General features: G+C 43.7%; 1 protein-coding gene across 1 annotated transcript in view; it reads left to right on the top strand.

Moving 5' to 3' along the window:
- ABHD17C (abhydrolase domain containing 17C, depalmitoylase) overlaps nucleotides 1-14,186 on the top strand; it is a 36,675-nt gene extending 22,489 nt beyond the window's left edge. The window contains exons 2-3 of the mRNA XM_044279526.1: nucleotides 9,074-9,253; nucleotides 12,704-14,186. Coding sequence (XP_044135461.1) covers nucleotides 9,074-9,253; nucleotides 12,704-12,923 — 400 coding nt within the window. The 3' untranslated portion in view covers nucleotides 12,924-14,186. The remainder of the gene's footprint in view (nucleotides 1-9,073; nucleotides 9,254-12,703) is intronic.
- Nucleotides 14,187-17,296: the final 3,110 nt, after the last annotated feature.

The following is a 17,296-nucleotide window of genomic DNA, read 5'->3' as shown; positions in this document are numbered from 1 at the left end:
CCTGTACTCTTTAAACAGTTTTAGTTTTCCATGGAGTGGACTGTCTGATGTGATCACGGAGTTACAGTAATCGTATAATTGCAGTTAGACCTTTAGACAGCAGGAAAATAGAACGTGGCAGATTTTTCGGCTGCAAAGTAGCGAGTTTTCCTTTTACAACGGCTATTTTTATATTTATACATCAACTAAATTCTATAGTTTTATTATTACTTATTAACATTGCAGGATAAAGGCACAGCATTTCAGGGCTTCTGCAGATAATGTCATGCTTCTTGGCAGATTGCGGATAATGAATTAGAACTTTCCTGTGTGTCAGAATGTGGTAGCTGAATGCAGACCGTTCAACGCACCAGCCCCTCTTTCCCCATGTTCGTTCCCTATACGTATTATTAGATCATCAGCCACTCTCTTCTATTCCCTGCAGTTCATAGTTTGCCAGTCCATGTGGCCATTACTGATGTCCACGTTGCACGAGGTCCCACCTTAAGTCACTCTTCACACTTTTTGCATTTTGATGAAGTTTTTATTCCCAAAGCCGGGAGTGAATCAAAAAAAATATTTTTTTAAAAGTATAGATTTATAGAAATTTTAAATTAAACTTTTAGCCAAAAAAAAAAATATAATCCTGCCAGTGTAATGTGTGACTGGTGCACTGCAGGGCTCCGCTGTGTTAAGCAGCGTTTTGGTGTCCGCCGCCAAAGTGGAATGGAGACTGATCAGAGGCAAACTGATGCATTCTGAGCGGATCCTTTTCTATTCAGAATGCATTAGGACAAAACGGATCAGTTTTGGACCGCTTATGAGAGCCCCGAACGGATCTCACAAACGGAAGGCCAAAACGCCAGTGTGAAAGTCTCCTTAGGCGGTAATTCTCCACTTGCCGTCTGCACTTTCATTGATGGTTTTGCAGTCTGATATAAAACCACATGACAAACACAACTAAGACATTACTGAAGTGTCTCCTGGCGAAGAGTGCTCATTATGTTATCCTGTTCATTTAGCGGCTTGGGCAGTCAGTTTATTCTATAAAAGAGCCATATTGAGCCTCTTTCACACTAACGAGATTTCCATCAGGGTGTGAAGCAAACCCATAGTATGTGGACTGAATCCTGACCCATTCGTTTCAGTGGGTCTGAGCACATGAGTGTTTTCCACGCATCGTCCCTGCTTTCAGGGAAAATCGCAGCATGTTCTATATTCAGTGTTTTTCACGCAGCCCTGGTTCCATGGATGTGAATGGGGCTTGCGTAAAAAACAGAAGGCATCCGGATGCAATGCATTTTTCACTGATGGTTGCTAGATGTAGACTGTTATTTTCCAGTTTGTTTTCACGTGCGTGAAAAACGCATGCAATCCAGATATAGTCCTGATGGGGAAAAAACCCACACAATGCAATTGCAGGAAAAAAAACGGATTGAATTTGCTTGCAAAACATCCGTATCGCTTCTATGATAGAAGCCTTAGGGCGCCCTCGCATGTGGTGGAAAACTCCGCCAGAAGATCTGGGGGTGCAGGTCCGGATGCTATCTGTTCACAACGCGCGTCGCATCCGGACAGAAAACACACTTGTGTGACCGAGGTCTTACTATTTCTCTAGCGCTGCATGTGTATTAGGAAAATGGAAATGGCTAATTCTCCTTATGTTAATGGGTTGTCTGGAATGTGCCTGCGCAGCGCTACATGCTCATACATTGGAGGTGCAGCCAGATCTCTGTGCTCGTGTACAGTATAGATCAGTGTCTTACAAAGTGGCGTTCATGTACATCAAATAAGTGATCTGATATTGTTCATACATCAGTCTGATATTCTGATGAGCCAACTTCTTCTTCTTTAATCACAATTATTGGGTTAAAAGGATTATTGTCCAGGATTAGAAAAGCATGGCTGCTGTCTTCCAAAAACAGCACCACGCCTTCCTACAGGTTGTGCTTCATTGCAGCTCTTCCCTTATTTACTTCAGTGGAGTTGAGCTACAGTACAAGACACAACTCCGTTTTTTGTTTTCCCCCCCCCCCCCCTTTCTTTAGAAAAGCAGCCATGGCGCAAATATTAGTGACTTTTCCAAGGCCGATGCGGGGTGCATACGGCTGGCGTCCGTGTTTTTCAGATCTGCGGTCTGCAAAACAGACACAGTTGTGTGAAGGCACCCTTAAACCCCCGGGGCCTCAGCACTAGGGACGAGCGAACTTGTGTTTTCAAGTTTGGCGTAAAAGGTTCAGGTTATCTAAGAATTCAGTTATGGATTGGCTCAACACTACTCAGCGCTCCAAGTGGCTGTGTTGACCACCCACCATGTAGAGTTTCAAGATAAATCCACACAATGGGGCTGGTCATTTCCCTCTTCTGTATGCCATTATTTTTTTCTTCTTTGTTACAATGGATTAGGAAAAAAAAAAAAAAAAAATGCCTAAAACAAGACAAGAATAGGACATGTTCTATTTTTTTGCGGGGCTACGGAACGGACATACGGCTGCGGATAGCACACGGTGTGGCGTCCGCGTTATCTGCGGACACATTGAAATGAATGGGTCCGCATCCTATCCGAAAAAAAAAAAACTGAACAGACACTGAAACAAAATACGTTTGTGTGCATGAGGCCTTATGCAGGAAATGTTTTAGGGCATTTTTTTAGATTGCCAGTTATATAAGCCCCAAGTTGTTATCTTGTAGTATTCTAAAAAGTTTTGGTGTATGTCACCCGCTAAACGGCAGCGCCAACAGCCGAACCGCTCTCCATGTACTTACGTTGCTGCAGCCTGTTAACAAATACAAATGAGCTTAATTCCTGATTAATTTGCTAATTGTGCTTAACTCGTGTGCTCCCCGAGGCTCCCAGGGTTTAGTTTGTGGTTGATTTAGGAATGTCTCGATTTTCTATTCCATATCACCAGGGGCATATTGCTTAGCACAGCCAGCACTGTTAAGAATCTGTTCTTTTACTCCTTGGTGGTTGTTTATCCTGTTGGTTTTTGGCTGTTGCACCTGTAGTGAATAATGGGGAGCAGACTTGATGACTCTTATGACAATTTATGAAAGATACCGGGGGAGCTTTATCAAACTGGTGTAAAGTAGAACTGGCTTAGTTGCCCATAGCAACCAATCAGATTCCTCCTTTCATTTTCTAAAGGAGCTCTGAAAAATGAAATGTGGAATCTAATTGGTTGCTATGGGCAACTAAGCCAGTTCTACTTTACACCAGTTTGATAAATCTCCCCCATATATTCTTCTGCTTTCTCTAGGACAAGTGGGCTATATCCTGGTCTTCACAGGAGCTGAGCTTCTTTCTCTACCTACACTTTCCCCCTAACAGTACGTTATGACTTGCTGTACTGCATTTACAAGCTTGATTAACTATACCGGGTCCTTTTTAGACCGGAGAACCTAATTCTATTTCTTAGTCATGCCTTTGTAATTGCGCCCTTTTTTTCCATTAAAAGAACACCTGAACTATTCAAGTACACTGTGTTATATCTAGTGCAGGGCATGAGGAGTAATGTATTGCCACCCACATAGGCATAGCCAGGCATTGGGTTTGGTGTACTCATCGCTATGATCCAGGTCCAGTGCTCCGTAGATACAGGCAGCACTCCAGTGATGATCCTTTATTGACCTAATGCCATGTTCAGCCCATAATGAGCCTTTCTACATACATTAGTGGTCCTCACCTCCGGACCTCAGGGCCCACCTGCAGGCCATGTTTTCAGGATCTCCTTAGTATTGAGCAGGTGATATAATTAGTGTCAATGCATCAGGACTTACCACAGGTATTCATTCTGGCGTATTCGCAAATCATGACCAGTAGGTGGGCCCTGAGGACTGGAGTTGGGGAACACTGCAATAGATGGTCGGCCACCCACCAAAATTGTCAGGCTTGGTCAAAGCTTGATTCATTTAACTAGAGTTGGAAAGTCCTAAAAACCAAAAGCCCCTCTTGTTGTTCATGCAGTACAACAAACCATTCTGTAAAGTTACATACCGAAAGTTGCTTAACTGGCCCTTTAAGAGTAATTATGCACAGAAGGTGGCCATGACCCCAGACAATCATTGTATGCATTTGATAAAATGTTAACGAACTTGAGGCATGAGGAAACAACATATACAAAAATTTTCTGATATAAATTATAGAACAGAATCTCCTCATTTTATGAGCCGGATAGATTCTGATTATAGAGCAGGAAAGCTGAGCTGAACACAAATTCTCTAGGTACTGCCTTTTGGGAAGTGCATGCTGTTTTATGGCAGCCTGTGTGGTTTGCCCATACAGTGTATGCATGCGGTGGGCTGCATTGATTCATAATTATTGTTCCTATAGCACGTGTTGTGTAAATGATTGTCAGGAGCCTTCCATGGTAGCTCCGTGCCTATTCTCCCCATGCGTTGTGCTTGGTATCTGTGCTTCTCCTGGCCTGGCACACATTGCTCTTCATTGCCTCTCTGATAAGATTCAGAATTGAGGCTGAGGAAAAGGAAATAACTTTTGTGGCAGCTCCAGATGACGGTGGCTCCAGCCTGTCTCTATTAAACGTTCATCTCCTCTCCGTCCTCTAAGTATGTGGAACATCGCAGTCAGAGAGTCCGAACATGACGTCTCCTCCATGCTACTAGACACAAAAACCCAGTGCTAATTAACCACAGCTTCATTGGAACAGTCAAGGGTTTCATTTTGGTTTTCGGGGGAACTTATCCAGCGTTCAGGCTGCTAATTTGAAGCAGGAGCTTGAGCCTTGCATGTTCTGACACTACTCCTTAGTGTTTTATTCACTCCTACGATGTTTGGAGGAGGAGGATTACAGCAATTTTCAGGGTGTTTTCAGGTCTTGCTTCAGTAGAAAAATGTAATGGTACTGTTGGTACATAGTAAGTAGCACTGATTACATTGTGTCGGGCACAGTCCACCTCTTGGTTTGCTGCGCATACTAGTATGGCCTCCTGCACACGAACGTTGTGTGCATCCGTGGCCGTTGTGCCGTTTTCCGTTTTTTTTCACGGACCCATTGACTTTCAATGGGTCCGTGGAAAAATCGGAAAATGCACCGTTTGGCAGCCGCATCCGTGAGCCGTGTTTCCTGGCCGTGAAAAAAATATGACCTGTCCTATTTTTTTCACGGCCAACGGTTCATGGGCCCATTCAAGTCAATGGGTCCGTGAAAGAACACGGATGCACACAAGATTGGCATCCGTGTCCGTGATCCGTGGCCGTAGGTTAGTTTCATTCAGACGGATCCGAAGATCCGTCTGCATAAAAGCTTTTTCAGAGCTGAGTTTTCACTTCGTGAAAACTCAGATCCGACAGTATATTCTAACACAGAAGCGTTCCCATGGTGATGGGACGCTTCTAGTTAGAATACACTACAAACTGTGTACAAGACTGCCCCCTGCTGCCTGGCAGCACCCGATCTCTTACAGGGGGATATGATAGTGCGGCACCTGAAGGGGTTAATTGTACTATCATATCCCCCTGTAAGAGATCAGGGCTGCCAGGCAGCAGGGGGCAGACCCCCCCCCCCCCTCCCCAGTTTGAATATCATTGTGCGGCCCCCCCCTCCCCTGTTGTTAACTCGTTGGTGGCCAGTGTGCGCACCCCCCTCCCTCCCTCCCTCTATTGTTTTAATACATTGGGGCCAGTGTGCGCGCGCCCCCAACCCCCCCCCCTCCCTCCCTCTATTGTTTTAATACATTGGGGCCAGTGTGCGCACCCCCCAACCCCCCCCCCCCCCCCCCCTCCCTCTATTGTAATAATAGCATTGGGGCCAGTGTGCGCACAACCCCCCCCCCCCCCCCCCGATCATCGGTGGCAGCGGAGTAGAAGATTTTCATACTTACCTGGCTGCTGGCTGCTGCGATGTCTGCGTCCGGCCGGGAGCTCCTCCTACTGGTAAGTGACAGCAATGCGCCGCACAGACCTGTCACTTACCAGTAGGAGGAGCTCCCGGCCGGACACAGAGATCGCAGCAGCCAGGTAAGTATGAATCTTCTACTCCGCTGCCACCGATGATCGCACACTGGCCCCAATGCTATTATTACAATAGAGGGAGGGAGGGGGGGGGGGGCGCGCACACTGGCCCCAATGCTATTATTACAATAGAGGGAGGGAGGGGGGTGCGCACACTGGCCACCAACGAGTTAACAATAGGGGAGGGGGGGCCCACTGGCCACCAATGAGTTAAAAACAGGGGGGGGGGGTCTGCCCCCTGCTGCCTGGCAGCACCTGCCAGGCAGCAGGGGGCAGTCATGTACACAGTTTTTTTGTATATTCTAACCTGAAGCGTCTCCATCACCATGGGAACGCCTGTGTTAGAATATACTGTCGGAAATGAGTTTCACGATGTAGCTCATATCCGACAGTATATTCTAACATAGAGGCGTTCCCATGGTGATGGGGACGCTACAAGTTAAAATATACCATCGGATTGGAGAAAACTCCAATCCGATGGTATAACAGAACTCCAGACTTTACATTGAAAGTCAATGGGGACGGATCCGTTTGAAATGGCACCATATTGTGTCAACATCAAACGGATCCGTCCCCATTGACTTGCATTGTAATTCAGGACGGATCCGTTTGGCTCCGCAAGGCCAGGCGGACACCAAAATGACTTTTTTTTCATGTCCGTGGATCCTCCAAAAATCAAGGAAGACCCACGGACGGAAAAACGGTCACGGATCACGGACCTACGGACCCCGTTTTTGCGGACCGTGTAAAAAAACGTTCGTGTGCAGGAGGCCTATCTCTGGTTACCAGCACTTGCTATTCTTATGGAACCTCATTTCAGGACGATTGCTGTCATCCATCTTCACTGTATAGCAGAAAAAGTGGCTTCTCCAGTCCACCAAGTTCTTATGCCCAAGAAGCTTGTGAGATGGATGTGGTTGACAGGCTCCATGAATGTGTCTTGCCATGTAGTTGGAAGGAACTTCTTTATAAATGAAGGCCTATAATCCTTTTCAGTTACTATACACTATATCAAATGTACCCTATATGATAGCCGCAGTAGATTTGGTGCCGTACCCTGCAGGACTTCCTGATCATGTGCTACAGTTCTGATGGGCACTCATATAACTATCTTTATTTGTAATGAAGCCTCTACCGCAGATTCGGTCAAAATGGCACCAAATACTGTCCAGTAAAATGCCAGGCTCCCTGATGGACCCCGTTATAGTCGATGGGGTCTTTTTGTGTCATAAACTACATCCTGCTGTTTTTATTGTTCTCCTTGTATAATGACGTGCAGATGTGAACAGAACCATATAATATGTGTTAGCAGACAACACACTGCTGATGGCGAGGTGTGCTGTAGGTTAGCATTTACATGGAGGGCTATATGCAGACTTTTACTGGACAGCCTGTAACTAATACGGCAGGCTTCCCCAGGCTGGAGATGTGATGCATTACCATCACAATGTGTAACATACTTCCAAGAAATTGAAGTTAATGGCATCTTGAGAGGAGCAGAAAGCGACGTGAATGTTATTTGATGAGGATATAAGCTATTGTGCTGCAATGTGAAGCCTGAATTGTTGTATAATTTACTATCTGGAATGTTACTAGGCTGAAGGGGTTACACAGGATATAAAACACATGACTGCCTGCCTCCAGTAACAGTTCAGTGAGATGATGCAGCCATGGAGCTGATCTGCAATACTACGTTTAACCAGTAGCCCAGCATGGCTCTGTTTCTGGAAAAAAAACAGCAATGTTTTTCCTTATCCTGTAGCATACCTTTAAATCAGCGATCAGCAACGTCCAGCACTCCATCTCTGGTGAAACTACTAGATATGAATGGGTCATGCTGGGAGTTATAGTTTTGCCACAGCTGGAGTGCCAGTGGTTGCTTTCTTTAAATTGTTTGTACCAGTGTTGACTGTATTAAACAGCCAGGTCAATGCTTGCAGTGCTCTGTTATTTATTTTTATTTTTTCTCCTGTTTGTCATGACACCACAACGCTGTTCCCCATGAGTTGTGTTACGTGTCTTTTTGCTGCAACATAATAATTAGAGTAACTGTAATCAGTAACATCTGAGTACTATTAGAGACATTGGGAAAAGTTAGTAGAGCCACCCTAGTTGGATTGAGTTGTCTTTATTAAAGGGATTGTCTGGTTTATAAAAATCCATGTGTTAATACTTGGGTCCACCTTCAACACCATCATCTATTACCCAGAGCAGAGAGCAGCTACAATGCAGGATCCAGGATGTCCATGGACAGCTTATTGATTTCAATAGAAACTGTGCAGTGCTTAATTTCCCCTGTGGTGGCGCTGCAGGAGAAATGAACACAAGCTGGTGGCTACTCCGCAGATTACAGCTGATTGCTGGGGGTCCCATCTACTACCAAGGCGTGATCACCTTACTTTGGGTGGAAACTTTGTGCAACAGTAAAAAGTTGACTGACCCTTTAATCCCCTGCTGTACTAGTTAACTTTAAGTTTAATCCATTTCCGAAACCAAATCTGATCAAACGTCTTCTCTGCAGCCAGTGTGAAGTGTTGGCTTTAGAAAAGGTGCTGAAATCTTTAAGCGGATTTTTCGGTTCCCCTGACCGTCATGTGGTGAACACCTGCAGTCACGCTCTATTCTTCGTCTATCCTTCCTGACCATGGAGCTCTCGCTCATTAGTGAGGCTCACAGCTACCCACTGTGAATAGCCCTCGGAGGCCCCTACATTTGATACCCCAACCGTGAAATTCCTCCTCCCCAGTCATGTTGTTTGCTGACCAGACAGATGACTTCTGCCTGCTTACTGTCTGGAGCTAGCGTCTCGGAGAGAGCATTACTGCAGCGGCTACCACTGAGCTGTCAGCAGCTTCACTACATTGCTGTGGTATTACTCATCCCCATACCATCATTCTTCATGTATGTTCCTGTTTTGCTTCTACTTGCCAAATTTGTTTTGGTTATTATTTTTTTTCTTCAAGGTGTTGCTATTCAGCTACTTGTCAAGAATCTGAAATAGTGTTAATTGGCTGATCTAGGCCTTGTGCCTATGTGATTGCTTTATTATGACAGAATGCTACCATATGAAATATGAACCTGAATCGGATGCCTAAATTTCCAACTTTTTTTTCCCTACAGATATGGAGTCAGCCCTGAGAACATTATCCTCTATGGCCAAAGCATTGGCACTGTCCCTACGGTAGACCTAGCATCACGTTATGAATGTGCAGCTGTCATTTTACATTCCCCCCTTATGTCGGGGCTGAGGGTTGCTTTTCCCGACACAAGGAAGACCTACTGTTTTGACGCCTTCCCCAGGTAAGTTGATTGCTCAGATAGTAGTCGGGAAGTATTGCATTCATTATATTCACACCCACTCCCCGTCTATACATCAGTAGTACAGTTGGCTGTGGTTCTCCTATAAATGTTCGGAAATGTATTCAGTCATCTCAAAAAAAAAATTCTGAAGGGGTTATCCCATGACTAATCTAAAAAATGAAAATCTGATATCATATAGTACATGAAAATCTCTTTCTAACAAAGCTAGAACCAGCCCTGTACCTCGCATGGATCCAGAGATCTCCCCATTCATTGCTCTGCTAGATTTATATCAAGCTCAAGGGGAGTGTCTCTTCTGCTGCAGCTCAGGGGGCGTGTCTCTGCTCTCCCTATCACAGCTCAGGAGGCAGGTGAAGGATGAAACTGAGCATGTGCGGCCATCTCAGTGAGCAGGTCAAAGAAATAAGAAAAGAACAAACAGTAGGTGGTGCTATACAGATATATTTTATTTAATAGCTGAGTGGCTGTGCAAATATTATTATATGCTATTACAAAAGTATTCAGATCCAGGTGCTGGTTTGAAAACTGTAGAATATTTTTCATGGGGCAACCCCTTTAAATCGTAAGGCCCCGTTCACAGGATTTCACTGGCAATGCATGTAGATGGGGTAGTTTATACTACAGTTACACACTGAGGAAGATATCCCCACGTACAGCGACAGTATTTCACCCTCAGTGTATGTTCTGTCAGAGGGGATCATATTACATGCTCTTAAAGGGGTTGTCTCACGTCAGCAAATGGAGTTTATCATGTAGACAACGTTCATACAAGGCACTTACTAATGTATGTCCATATTGCCGCCATTGATTCATTTTTTAATCGCATTATATACTCCTTGTATCCATGGTTATGACCACCCTGCAATCCAGCACTGGTGGTCGTGCTTGCTCACTATAGGAAAAAGCGCCAGCCTATGTGCACTCCTGCAGTCCCGGTCACCAGAGTGGCCGGCACTTTTCCCTTTAGTGTGCAAGCACGACCACCACTGCTGGACTTCAGGGTGGTCATAACTCCTGGATGCAAGCAATGTATAATGTGTTTGGAAAAACGAATCAAAGGCGGCAATATGGACAATCACAATACATTAGTAAGTGCCTTGTATTCATGTTGTCTACACGATAAAGGCCATTTGCTGAAGTGAGACAACTCCTTTACACTGCTCAATGGAATAGACGATTGTTGGGAAGGAAGCATTCCTTCCTGACAATCATCTGCCTGTCAGTGGAGGTGACTGCTGCATTTACATGCAGCGATCTCCTCCACAGTATGGGGAGGAGCGATCGCTAATCCCATCGCTCGTTTCCATACAGAATCATTATTTGCCGGCAGCAGAGTGCTGTTTAAATGACACAATCTGCTGCCAACAAGCGATGCTTTAGGACTTTAGGTGTCTGCACCAGCGATCATTACCCGATAAACAAGTGTTTCACTTGTTCAGTGGGTAATCGGCAGCACCTTTACACAGGCAGATTATCTGTATGAACGCTAGTTAGCGATAATCTGCCCAAACATCAGGCAGTGTAATTGGGGCCTTTAGGGGTGGGAAACTGCAGAGTGGAGACATCTGGTTGGTCAGGGCACACAGCACAGTTGTGACATCAGGAATAACCTGCCTACTCGGCACAGGCAGGTTATATATGTACTGCATGTAATACACACCTATGGCTACCAAAGGAGACATCTGGGTCTTTGTTTTGTAGCGGTAGACACTATCACAGTACTGGCGGTAAGCAGGTGCTATGAATTTTTCCTTGATTCAACCCATTTTTTTTTTTTTTTGGCAAGCTGTATCTGGGACGTAGAGGCCGCCATCTTCTGGGTAATCTGCCCCCTTATATTATAAATCCTGCTTTCTTTTCTTGCCAGACTCCCCTTATTATTGTGCCGTCTGCTCCGTATTGGTATACCGAGCGCTCCTAATTGGTCCCATCTTCTTGGCGTCGTAAATATAATCCCTCTATTTTCTGAGATGACAGCTCACTGTCAGCATTCGATTACCCTGACATTTCAGGGAGGAAAGTTTCAGCTGTGGAGGAACTATCCACACACTGTGCTGTTTAAACATTGCCTTCTCCGCTAGTCGGAAGAGTAGTTGGCCAAGGGAACCATTCCAGTTTCTGCAAAATGCAAATACTGTTTAACTGGAGCAAAGGAAAAACCAGCGGCAGAAATGTCACTGCTGATGTAACCTGAGCAAAGGTAAATGTGAATCCTGTGTTTACACCCTGTCTTATGAAATATTCAGTCCTTGTAATCAAATTAAAGGGGTTTCCAGTATTAACATGAATAAAACATAATCATTGTGCAATGAAACGTTCTGCAACTTCCCATTATACTCTGGGTTTGTCACTCTTTTCAAGGTATTGGTCTTATTCTGCACAGCAGTGAAGTGTACCGGTCTAGGTAAAGCTTTATGGGCCGTGAGCGCACCGTTTTGTCGCTTACAGGAGATTGCATTTACAGTTCTAGCAAACAGAAAGGGAAAACCAGTCCATGTGAGGTTCACATTTCCTGCACCGTCCACGCCATGATGCCAAGAGGACGGGCAGTGGAGCTGGCACTCATGGCATCGTAGATAATTATGATGCAGTGAGTTCAGGTTCAGCCGAGCTGCGGTTGGTCTGCAGAATGCGGCCTCTGTCTCACGGACCAGTGCAACACCTGCTAACTACAGACATGGCAGCAGCGATAAGAAAGTGCCATTTCATCCTTCTCCAGATGACCCCTGTTCAGCCTGGTATAGTCAGCGAACCACATGTGGTCTTTGGAGACAAAGCAGTCCTTAGCATTGCTAGTGACCCTGCCCCTTTGTTTTGGCTATTTGATGGGGCTCTCAGTGGTCAGACCCCGACTAGCAATATGCCATCAGTGCTTGTCTTAAATGGGTTGTCTCACTTCAACAAATGGCATTTATCATGTAGAGAAAGTTAATACAAGGCAGTTACTAATGTATTATGATTGTCCGTATTGCTTCCTTTCCTGGCTGGATTCATTTTTCAATCACATTAGGCACTGCTTGTTTCCGTGGTTCCGACCACCTGTAATCCATCAGTGGTGGTCATGCTTGCACACTATATAGGAAAAAGCGTTCGCTCCTATGTTAGCCAGGACCGTTGGACCGACACACAGGCTAGTGCTTTCTCCTACATCGTGCAAGCACGACCACCGCTGCTGGGTTGCAGGGTGGTCGTAACCATAGAAACAAGTTGTGAATAATGTGATGGAAAAATGAATCAAGCCAGCAAACAAAGCAATATGGATAGTAACAATACATTAGTAAGTGCCTTGTATTAACTTCTGCTACATAATAAATGCTATTTTGTGACGGGAGACAACCCCTTTAAGATGATCTATTTTAGTGTAGATATATGCGCAGACTTACAGTTAAGACTAAGTTTTCTAATAAAAAATTGTTTTGTTTCTTGCAGCATTGACAAAATTTCCAAGGTGACGTCCCCAGTACTAATAATCCATGGAACAGAAGATGAAGTGATTGATTTCTCCCATGGCCTGGCAATGTATGAGCGCTGCCCACGGGCTGTTGAGCCTCTGTGGGTGGAAGGAGCAGGGCACAATGACATAGAGCTGTATGCGCAGTATCTAGAAAGACTAAAGCAGTTCATATCTCATGAGTTACCCAACTCTTGAGAGCTTCCTCCGGTCTTACCTCATTTACTGTGAACGGCAGGAGCGACGAGTCTATAAAGACGTGTCCACTATGGTGCTGGGCAACCATACCAATGCCCAAATATGCCCACACTGGGGCTGGATTATTCAGATCAAGCATCCAGTGGCACCCGTCTTTTCTTCTTTAGTTTTCATTTTTCTTGTTCATGTGCTGTCAGCTGCTGTAACTAAAATCTCAGCCTTTTAGAGGAGTCCACAAACAAGGATCCGGAGCCTCATTTTCTAGAGCACAGTTTATAGAACCTGTTTACACGACGACATTTTGGAGGACATCATTAAGCTGACTGTTCCTGTAATAAAATAAAAAGCTCTGGGGCCGCTGGCTTTCTTTTTGGATCTGATGCCGAATTTTAGCTGATACTACACATATATTCTACTTCAATGGATGATCTTTTTTAACTGAATCAAGAGGAGTTTTTTGCTTGTTTGGTAAATTATACACCGTGGTATTGTGGTGGGGCATTTCCTGGCAGATTTGTTATTCCCGATAGGAAGTTGATTAATCAAGTATTTATCTCTGGGTAAATTATTTCCATTTGATATCATGTACGATGAGTAAACGGATAGTCCATAGGTCATTAATAATCTTTTGATAAATTCTTAACCTGGGCTCATGGGACATTCGCATAAGCAGAATGTGATGTAAAAATTTTAATGTGAACCTTTCTTGGTAGAAAACTGTAACTCCTTTTTGCCTTTTTTGTTTCTGTTCCCGTACTAATGCATTCCATATCTGTTATCGACACTAAAGTCTTGCCGTTCTGTTGACTTCTTGTCCTGAGAAATGACTGGCCCATTTTTTTTTTAAACTACTCCAAGGGTTTTGTTAACTTTTTATCCCTGGATTTGTTTTCTTTTTCTATTAAGTGGTTTTTTATAAGGATTTGTGAGAGAAACTCTAAGAATACAAAAACCCGACTTCAGTTTGTAGAATATTTTCCCCTTTTTTTGACACTGGAAAGGCACAAACTCTTGAGTGTAACACTACATGTTTGGGTCTGAATATGTCCCCTTGCTGGAGAGATGTAGGCTCGACTCGGTTCTCTATCCCTGTGGGTGAACGGGTGAACGTCCCTTTTCATTGATTTCTGGCATTAAAGGGATTGTAGACCTGAATTATACTGTGAGTCTAAGAAATAGTTTTGTTAACAGAATATGCTCTGATTTGTTTGTTGCTTGAGGACCGTACTAAATTGTGTTGGAATAAAGACTGCATGGAAAGGATATCTCAAGTCTGCCGTTGTCTTCATTTCGGGTCAAATGGAACATGTCAAAGTTACCTACTGTTTGAAGTCTTTGTTTAATGCCTCATTCACACGTCAGTGTTTGGTCAGTGATTTCGAGCCAAAACCGGGTGGCTCTAAACGCAGAACAGGTGCAGATCTTTCCCTTATACCTTATGTCTGTGGAGGCTCCAGTCCTGGTTTTGGCTCGCAGTCACTGACCAAAACACTGATGTGTGAATGAGGCTTAAAGGGGTTGTCCAGGCTACAGATATTGATTACCTATCCTTAGGATAGCTCGTGAATATCTGATTGTTGGGGGTCTGACTCCCGGCCCTCCAGGCTGATCAGCTATTAGAAGGGGTTTTGGTGCTTGTGTGTGGGCACCACTACTTCTTCATTGCTTACCTGCACTCCGTCTCCATTGTAGCAGTGGTGCAATGTAGCTATGGCTTGAATGGGACAAAAGCTATAATTGCTTCGCGCTACCACTACAAAGTAGATGGGTAAACATTGAAGCGCACCACAGCCCCTTCCAAAATACTTGATTGGTGCTGGGTGTTGGCCCCTCTGCTGATCTGATATTGATGACCTTTCCTGAGGTCTGTAGCCCAGACAACCCCTTTAAAGGATAAGTTTTTTTAATTTTAACAAACGTCTCATGTCAGAAATTTTAATCACGGAAGAAAAGCAGGTTTTAAGACTCTCATTAATCACTAAAACAAAGAAGCATCCATAAAGTCCATAAACTTCCTACAAATCTGAACGTTACAACCTTGTTTATTTGAGGAGACCTAAAATGAAGGGACAGAGTGCTCTGATGAAAGCTTCTGCCCCTTCATATTAGCAGTCACTGGGAGGGTTACTTGTCAGAAGTTTGTTTAAATCAGGGGTGCACAACCTGCGGCCCGGGGGCCACATGTGGCCCTTGATACCATTCTTGGCAACCCCCAACCATCTGGTAATGGTCATGTATGTCTTGTGGCTGCATTTTTCATATATTTCCTTCATTAGATGTTCTGGAAGTGTAACTAGATAAATATAGTATTTCCGTTTTTAATACCCCTTTAAATTTTATTTTCTGCCCTCATCATCTGTTCAGTCTGGCAATGTGGCTGCCAACCAGAGAACGTTGTGCACCCCTGGTTTAAGTGATGGGTACATTGTTTGCTTTACAGTGTTACAAGTGTGTGTACACAGGTCACCGAGCATGACCACAACCCCCTCCCATAGAAGTCAGTCATCTCTACACTTCAATATCTTATATCCAGGTATAGTAGCTGCTGTAAAGCAAATGTCTGAACTGCTGTTCACAGCACGATACATATATGTGTGCAATGTCTAAAAGTAAAACAAAAGTAAAGTTGAATAGTAATGAGATTCCTTACGTTAAAGGATTGCCTAACTTTCAACATCCAAGATGTAGGGTGATGAAAGATTTGGATGGAGGGTGGTTCTCTTATGATTTTCTGAGATTCCTTGATGGCAAGAATGTGCTTCTTTAGTTCTTCCTCCATTGTGAAATATTTTGTAAGTAAAATAAAAATGAAATTCTAGAAAGGACAGTATTGTTTCTTAACCACTTCAGCCCCCCTAGCTGAAACCCCCTTCATGACCAGAGTACTTTTTACACTTCGGCACTACACTACTTTCACCGTTTATCGCTCGGTCATGCAACTTACCACCCAAATGAATTTTACCTCCTTTTCTTCTCACTAATGGAGCTTTCATTTGGTGGTATTTTATTGCTGCTGACATTTTTACTTTTTTTGTTATTAATCAAAATGTAACGATTTTTTTGCGAAAAAATGACATTTTTCACTTTCAGCTGTAAAATTTTGCAAAAAAAACGACATCCATATATAAATTTTTTGCCAAATTTATTGTTCTACATGTCTTTGATAAAAAAAAAAATGTTTGGGCAAAAAAAAAAATGGTTTGGGTAAAAGTTATAGCGTTTACAAACTATGGTACAAAAATGTGAATTTCCGCTTTTTGAAACAGCTCTGACTTTCTGAGCACCTGTCATGATTCCTGAGGTTCTACAATGCCCAAACAGTAGAAAAACCCCACAAATGACCCCATTTCGGAAAGTAGACACCCTAAGGTATTTGCTGATGGGCATAGGGAGTTCATAGAACTTTTTATTTTTTGTCACAAGTTAGCGGAAAATGATGATGATTTTTTATTTTATTTTTTTCTTACAAAGTCTCATATTCCACTAACTTGCGACAAAAAATAAATTCTAGGAACTCACCATGCCCCTCACAACTTTGCAATCAAAATGTGTAAAAAATGACCGGTGAAATCCGAAAGGTGCACTTTGGAATATGTGCCCCTTTGCCCACCTTGGCATCAAAAAAGTGTCACACATCTGGTATCGCTGTACTAGGGAGAAGTTGAGGAATGTGTTTTGGGGTGTCATTTTACATATACCCATGCTGGGTGAGAGAAATATCTTGGCAAAAGACAACTTTTCCCATTTTTTTTTTTATACAAAGTTGGCATTTGACCAAGATATTTATCTCACCCAGCATGGGTATATGTAAAATGACACCCCAAAACACATTCCCCAACTTCTCCTGAGTACGGCGATACCAGATGTGTCACACTTTTTTGCAGCCTAGATGCGCAAAGGTGCCCAAATTCCTTTTAGGAGGGCATTTTTAGACATTTGGATCCCAGACTTCTTCTCACGCTTTAGGGCCCCTAAAAAGCCAGGGCAGTATAAATACCCCACATGTGACCCCACTTTGGAAAGAAGACACCCCAAGGTATCCAATGAGGGGCCTGGCAAGTTCATAGAATTTTTTTATTTTTTTTTCGCATAAGTTAGCGGAAATTGATTTATTTATTTTTTTCTCACAAAGTCTCACTTTCCGCTAACTTAGGACAAAAATTAAAATCTTTCATGGACTCAATATGCCCCTCAGCAAATACCTTGGGGTGTCTTCTTTCCAAAATGGGGTCAGTTGTGGGATGTTTGTACTGCCCTGGCATTTGAGGGTCTCCGCAATCATTACATGTATGGCCAGCATTAGGAGTTTCTGCTATTCTCCTTATATTGAGCATACAGGTAATGAGATTTTTTTTTCCGTTCAGCCTCTGGGC

Source organism: Bufo gargarizans, chromosome 2 (genome assembly GCF_014858855.1).
Source record: "Bufo gargarizans isolate SCDJY-AF-19 chromosome 2, ASM1485885v1, whole genome shotgun sequence".
Taxonomy (NCBI): domain Eukaryota; kingdom Metazoa; phylum Chordata; class Amphibia; order Anura; family Bufonidae; genus Bufo; species Bufo gargarizans.
Note: the sequence above shows the minus strand (reverse complement) of the source record. Positions and strands in the feature narration are given on the sequence as shown.